This window comes from Alligator sinensis, unplaced genomic scaffold, assembly GCF_000455745.1.
Source record: "Alligator sinensis unplaced genomic scaffold, ASM45574v1 scaffold8_1, whole genome shotgun sequence".
Taxonomy (NCBI): domain Eukaryota; kingdom Metazoa; phylum Chordata; order Crocodylia; family Alligatoridae; genus Alligator; species Alligator sinensis.
This window is the reverse complement of record NW_005842568.1, coordinates 120,976-128,649: the sequence shown is the minus strand read 5'-3', so window position 1 is coordinate 128,649 and position 7,674 is coordinate 120,976. Positions and strand designations below refer to the sequence as shown.

Sequence of the window (7,674 nt, the reverse complement as noted above, 5' to 3'; positions counted from 1 at the left end):
GTTAGTTTTTGCCCTTTCAGTTAAGATAAGTTTGATACCTTGAACTCCTCAGTTCTTATGCAAGAAGCTGATTATTTCACATTTTTAAAGTTGAGCACAAGAGCATATAAGCTAGTTCTCAATTTTTTTCATGCAGGCCACCTCTTGGAAAACTGCAGGGGGATGGCATTGTGTAGTCAAAAGTTTGACAGACAGAGGGCTTGTCTAAAGTAAGGAAGTTCTTATTTATTCAGCTCTGTGTTTAGCTGTCTTGCTACGGTCTTTAATGTAGACAGGACTCCACTGTCCATTTCCTTTATTACCCTGTCAGTTGAACTTCTTCTCCATGTACAACAACTCTGGCAGCTCTGACAAATGTGGCACACCACTCTTAAAGCATGGCTGACATTTCTTTCTTTCTTCCCCCTAGGAATAGACTTCAAGATCAAAACAGTTGAATTACAAGGAAAGAAGATCAAGCTACAAATATGGTAAGTGACATCCCATGGTAGTTTAGCTGAGCTAAACTACATATTGGTGTCCATTTGAGTAACACTGAAAATCTCTCAGAAATATGGGAGGGATAGGGAATGATGTTGAATGAATCTTATAGGCAAAATACCTAAATTGAGATCACTGCCAGTCTAATTCCATGAATGCAATGTGTATTTCCACTGGTAATGAAGATTACCAGTTACCTCTGTTTTTTGGTTTTTTTTGGTTTTTTTAAGTTTTAATTGGTGACAGTCAGTATAGCACTATTAAGTCATGCTGTTCTGATTTTGAAGAAAATAGGGCCTTAACTTGGCTGAAAGTTGCAGGGATTGTCTCTGGAAAAATAGCGTAGCATTTCAGTGGCCTGTTTTAAGATGCGAATGCTTAGTGCATGCTTTTGTGGGAATATATTTAAAGTTAGGATTTCTAAATAACCAGAAGTCACCAAGATGCCTTGTCAGTCAGAGGTGTAAGTACAGGAGGGGTGATTGGCTGGGGTATCATAGATGACAGCTTCACCTTGGCCATGACCTTCATGGCAGGATGCGCCCTCCATAGAGGAACCCAGGTATGGAGACAAGGGTTGTCCCAAAACTTTTCCCCACATTGAGGAAAACCACTCTACACCACTGTGATCAGCTATGAATTTATGGAATTTAAGTCTCTCTTTTCTGGTCAACTTGTATTGATCAAGTAAGGCTGACTGGGCACAATAGAAGTCTTGAAAATTCTTGGTAATGCAGAAGACAAATGTTGCAGGTCTTACCAGCGTTACTGAGATGCATGCTCGATTTCTATCATAAGGACTGCTGGCTTGGACTAGTATCTAGCCCAGTTGCAGCTACAAAAAGTCCTAGGACCTTCTAGTCAACCTCTTCCTCCTGGGCCTGGCCCAAACTATGGATCGACCAGATGAGGAAGGAGGTGCTGTCTAGAGGGAACCCAGGCAGCTGTGGGGCTGTTTTCCTTCCTTTCTCTTGGCTGTGCACCTCTTCAAGCAGAGTTTCACAGGCTCCTTAGATAGGTTCATGGGGCAGTGGATGCTTACCCGGAGTTTTCTGCTCAGTGTTCTCCCTTGGCCACCTTAGTTATGAACCTTATAACCAGCACTCCTGTTCCTGTTTTTCTTGTGATTTGTCCAGTGGAGTTAGTTGTTGTACATGTTAGTAGCCTCCATCTAGCTATGGTAGTACCTGGAGGGCCTAGGGTCATTGCCAGTGTATAACAAATAGGTGACAGTGGCAGAGAATGGGTACTAAGAGGAGAGGGTGGTCAGGGCATGTCCAGAGTTTCCCCTGCCTCTCTTCCATTGCAGCTTCACTGCACTTGCAACTATAACTTCTAAGCATTATATAATTGGTACAGCTTACTGTGAAGGGATACATTCGTTTTCTCCTTAATTGGCTGTTGAGCTTGTACTTCAGCCTCCAGCATGAGCATTTCTCTACCTTGGAGAACTCATAACACCAGCAGTCTCTCCCAATGCCTGAAGAAGAGTGTTTGTGCCCGAAAGCTTGCAAAGAACGTTTTTTTTTTTCCAACTGTTTGGTTGGTATAATAAAAGATATCACATCTACGTAAAGAACCTTGCCTGCCTATGTTCCTAGACCAACATGGCTAACAGCCATCAACCCTGCAGCCTCCAACACGAGCCTTTTTAAAGCCTTGTTGGGAATGACTTACTGGCTGCTGGTAGGTCCAGTTTTAGTAGTGCTTACGCAATGGGTGGAGGTTCCTGATAACCACACAGCACCCTTCCCTGGGTCATCTTGTTGACACTCCCTTATAGCCAGGTCCAGTTAGGAGTGGGAGCATTCGCAGCTCCTGCATTCAGATTACCACTCTGCTTGCTTCCCACCCTTGTAGTAAAGCCTTCACTTAAGGAGAACTTGATTACCTTCACCTGGAGAAACTCCATGCCTTGTCTCTACATCCCTATTCTTGTTACTGTTCCCGTCTTTATCTTGCGGCCTCTGTGACAAAGCCCTTGTTCAGCATGGATGTTAATCACTGTCTTCTGCTGTGGAAACCTGACCAGCTTTGTACTGGAGTTTGCAGGTATAAACTCATATGGGAATTTATCTTAGATGAGTGAAAAGAATTAATGACTCTGCTCTCAAGATTGCCGGACATGTCACAGCAGTGCGTGAAGTTGGTACTTGCAGCATCTTTGTTGCCACTCTGCCTGGAGGCTAGCCTGAAACAAGTCTTCTCAAGTTCTCCCATATCCAGACATTCATCCTGATGCAGTAAAACAGCCTGAATAAGTTGACCTTGTTTATTAATGTATACAGCATCTGAGCATTGCTTCCTACCTGTGAATGTAAAGTGCTTCTTTGTGTCATTATGTTGTAAGAACACCTTTCTTAATACATCTGAAAGATAATGGGGTCAATGGCATTAAATAATAGTGTATTCTTTTCCTCCTCTGAAGGAGAGAGTTTCAACCTGTTGGGTGGGGAAATTGCCTCTAATTCAGTGAACTAGAGATTAGCATCTTCATACTAAAAACAAAGCTAAACTGCTGGTTTTGGTAGTAGGATTATCACATGGCTTTAGGAGCTGTTAAACAGGCAGATGCAGAAAGCATCTCTTCTAGAAGAAGAAGAAATCCAACAAGGATCATCTGGGTCCTGCTATAATGAGCACTTTTAATGTAGGAGAAGTAAAGACGACCTTCAGTTTTGCAGATGATGTGAACTGAAATATGAACTTGATTTACTGAAATTTGAAGAACAGTCAAGAAAAAGCAAATTATGAAGATGCTAGCTGGTATGTTCTGGATTTCCCCTGAAGCGTACTCAGTAGGAAAGGAAAACCCTGTAGAATGGTGATGAGGGAGAACCTAGAAACAGTGAAGTGTAAACTAGACGTGGGTTTGTAATATTTCAGTGCAGTTAAGACTGACGTCTGTATGCAGCCCTGACAGGTAACAGTGGTAGTCCCACAGGAAAGCTCTGAACTAATTCACATCTGGATGATACCCTGCAGGGAGTATAGTGCAGAGCACCAAAATCTCAGCCCCTGGAAGAGTATTGAGGAAAAGAAAGGAACATAATGGAAAGCAGCTTCCCCGGATGGGTTGTGATAGTTCGGCTGCCACCAAGACCTGTCTAAAATGTGAGCTGTATATCCAGTTCTAAAGTATATACCAAACCCTATATGCTGACTGTTCCCACCAGAGGCACCGCTACCAATGATCACAATGAGGTGGGTATAATAAAGTAGTGGGAAGATTTCAAGGGAAAATTTAGACTAAGCATAAGGAAGAAATCTTTAAGGTAAACTAAACGTGAGAGGGTATAGCTATATGGAAAAGAAAAAGCTGTATAAGACTCAAAGCAGTGTTACTTAGTAGATTAGAGCAGTGGACAGCGACACACAGCCCACGGGTTGGATGCAGCTTACATAGCCGCAGGGCTTTTCTTGCACTGGGGCTGAGCAGTGAGGAGCTGCACCGGCATTGGGGCTGGAAGCTGTACCCATGCCACTGCTGCTGCTTTACAATCCCTGACCCCCCCCCCGCCTCTGCTTCCCTCCCCACCCCAAGGCCTGCTGTGGGGTAGGCACAGCTTGCAGCCAGAGGGGAGCTGCACTGAGGCAAGGGACCTGGATCCCAGTACAGCTCCGTTCCGTCTGGAAGCTATACCTGGACCACAACTAAGGATTAGGGGCTGGGAGAAGCAGTGGTGATGTGCATGCTGTGCTGTGGTTGAAGGGCTGGAAACTGCTTCCACACTGTTATTGCTGCTCCCCACCCACCTGGGCCCCAGTGCAGCTCCCTGTACCAGGAAAGACGAAAAAGGCTAGGACTGCTCAGTTTGGAAAGGAGATGACTGAGAGGCTGGATATGATAGAGGTGTATAAAATCATGAAGGGTGTGGACCAAGTGACCAGGGAACTGTTGTTCACCAAGTCCCAGAATACTAGAACTAGGGGCCACCTGCCTGAAATGAGTAGGTGACAAAAACTAACAAAAGAGAAAGTAGTTCTTTCATTCTTGCACTCAGTCCTGCCTGTGGCAGGGGGTCAGGCTAGATGATCTGCTCAGGTCCCTCCTGACGCTAGCTACTATGACACTATAAGTTGTAGTTAACTTGTGGGATTCACTGCCACAGGAGGTGGTAGAGGCACAGCACATCCTGGTTAAAAAAGGAACTGGATAAATTCATGGAGTGTTGCTCTATTAATGGCAATTGAACAGAATGGTTGGAGACGTTTCCACTGGCATCTTTAATCCAATAAATGGTGGGTGCCAGGAAGGGTATTGAGTAGGGGATAGATCACTTTAGGGCTATCTGGTTCATTGCTCTCCCTTTACAGCATCCATTTCTGCCCTGTCAGAGATGGGTTACTAGGCTAGATGGACCATTGGTCTGACCAAGTACGGCTCTTCTTACGTTCTTATGGCAGAAGCACTTCCTGGTGTTACTTTTGTTAAAGTTTAGATAGCTCAACTTGTCATTTCTCTTGAGTTCATCCCATCAGGCCTGGCCAGCAGCCACTCTTTTTAGGAGGTTATTACAAATTGTTGCATTTCTCTATGTATACTGTGTGTCGAAGCTGTCCTGCAATAGACTTTGCGTATAATTTTGTACTTGGCACACTTAACTTGATTGCATAACACCGTACTGAACTTCAGTGGCTTGGTCAGTAGGTGTGAAATTCAAATAGGAATTAGGTTACCACAATGAGTGGCACCTCAAGTTCATGACTAGGGTTGAGGCCCAACTCTCCTGTACGAACACACAGTTGCAGTCTACCTTGAAACATGACTCAGTGGGAAAAGTAATTAATTAAAGCATAAGCTCTTGAAGGTCCACACCCTTCATGATTTTATTTTATCATAATTCATTAAAGCATAGGAACAGATTGAGTTCCTGTGGTACACCATGATGAGAGAGCCATGCTTTGTTTGGGGCTTCATAGAGTTCTCAGTTTTGTAAAAGGAGTTTCTTTTCAGTTTGATCTCTTCCACCAATTCTGATTTTTCTGGTGGCTAGTTCTGCAGTATACTTGGTTTAGAGAATTACTTTCGTGTAACACATTTATTTGCCACATCCTGCATTTTAAACTTATCTGGTACTTTCTGATGTTACCTATTTCCAGAATTACACTTTGCCTTCACTGAAGTAGTTGCAAAGCCTGTTTTCACTGGAGCCTGACTAAGCTTTCTAAACGTAAAGCTTACCATGCCAATGCAACCCTGTGCTCATACCAGGGGTTGCATTAGTATAACTTGAGTGGTAAAAACATCACACCCCTAAACAAAACAATTGCATCAGTACAAAAACGGTGTAAACCAAGCTGTAGCTGGACTTGCATTGTGGAAAGAAAGCCCGCTGTCTAATGTAGGCTTGAGATGCTCTCAACAGAGGGAAGGCCAGTCTTTTTAACCATTCCACAGTTGATTAAGTTGGAAAGGTGGGCTAGCAGGCAGTACTTGCGTATTGCCTTTTTTTTATATATGTAGCATCATCGGGCATTTTTACATGCGCTCCAGGGGCAGGGAGGGGGAGGTGCTTTAATTAGAGCGGCTCTTGGAGTACCTTGTGTATTAGCATCCCCATGCTTCAATATGGCAGCAGGGACACTAACTAAAGCTGGTTCGGTGAGCTTTTGTTAAAGTACCTCTGCCACCGTTTTGAAGCGTGGGGATGCTGATGCGTGAGATATGGAGGCTGGTTGGAGCATAGTAATTACCACACTCCAGAAGACTCAGTCGTTTGCTCCGATGCGCTGTAATTACAGCACATTGGAGCAGCCTCCTGGCACATCTACAGGCACCCACCTTGTGTACCAGTGCTGTAGTCAAGATTTAAGTGAGGAGTTACCCCTGGAAGGAGGTACCACAGCATAGTGAAGTAATGAAGGGGTTGCATAGCATTAACAAGACCATTGCACCCAGGGAGGAGGAAGTTAGTGTGCTCCAGGATTTTCTTCTAAGAGGGATGGAGGCATACATCTAATTGTGGATGCTGGTGACAAAAACACCTGGTCAGTGCACAGTTAAGATCTAGGGGGAAGGTTCTGGAGAAGACATGGGAAACCTTAATAGGATTCAAGTTGCAAGAGGAAAAATAGGAGTCTGTAATGAATCTTCAATGTCTGCATAACAATGTAAATAGTATGAGGAACAAGCGTAAAGTCATAGCGTAGGGCATTGTTTGGTATTATTTATTTGATCTGTTTTTATAATTTATCTCGTTTTTGTTGTAAGCTGCCCAAAGCCTTTTCAGGGTAGGAAAGCCTATACATTAAAGAAGGAAAGAAAAGTAACATGACACATTAAGTGGAGTATTTTCTGTGGTAGGATTATTAGCGCTGAGGGTGTATAGCTTGTTCCAGAAGAACAGATAGGGAGAAATGAGTGACGTGTGTGTGTGGGCGCAGGGGTCAAAAAGGAAGTGACCGGCAGATTTGAGTGTCTGGTGTTTCATTATATCAGGAAGAGGAGCTAGATGAGAAGACCAGTCTTGATATGCTTCTAGCAGATAACTAAAATGCATGAGCTGTCGCTAATGAGGAGGTAACTTCCCTGGTATTTGTTAGAAGAAAAGCATGGCAAAAAAGAGTTTTTGTATTTTATAAATAGCTTCGCAGCACAGTAGCTGTCCAGCAGTGTGAGGACACAGTTCAAGAACAATTTACTTCGTATCTCATTCTGAGCAATAGGAATGAATTAGTTGCATATGTGAAGGTGGTCAGACAGTAGGGGTGCACTGATGGGGATTTTGGGGGCTGATAGCAGATTTGTAAGGAGGCGTATTGGCCGATACCAATCCGATTTCCGATATGCAACCTGGTAGCTTGAAGAGCTGCATGCAGTTGATAAGTCTGTTGTGGTGGAAGGGGAGGGAGAAGCGAAAGGGTGTGGGGAGGGGCAGATCAAGGCCCCTGCGGTGAGGGAGGAGTGGGGCTGAGGCAAGTGCTGATCGGGCTGGGCACGGGAAGTGGGGGCAGCTCCCGCCACTGCACGCACCCTGGGAGGGCAGAGGGGACATCTACCCCCGGATCTGCATGGAGCAGGGCAGGGCGGGCTGGGGCTGGTGCCAGGGCTGCGCTTGGGGCCAGTGGCGGTGGTGCTGGGGGGGTGCTGCAGCCGCCCCAGATCTTGCCATAGCCCTCCTTCCAGTGCCACCGCCTGCCCTGAGCACATCCCCAGCCCAACACCCCCTCCACCCCCCCGTCCTGCATAGC

General features: G+C 45.0%; 1 protein-coding gene across 1 annotated transcript in view; it reads left to right on the top strand.

Moving 5' to 3' along the window:
- The first annotated feature begins 354 nt into the window (after positions 1-354).
- Positions 355-7,674, top strand: part of RAB10 (RAB10, member RAS oncogene family) — a 36,853-nt gene continuing 29,533 nt past the window's right edge. Inside the window, exon 1 of the mRNA XM_006032379.3 lies at positions 355-470. Coding sequence (XP_006032441.1) covers positions 355-470 — 116 coding nt within the window. The remainder of the gene's footprint in view (positions 471-7,674) is intronic.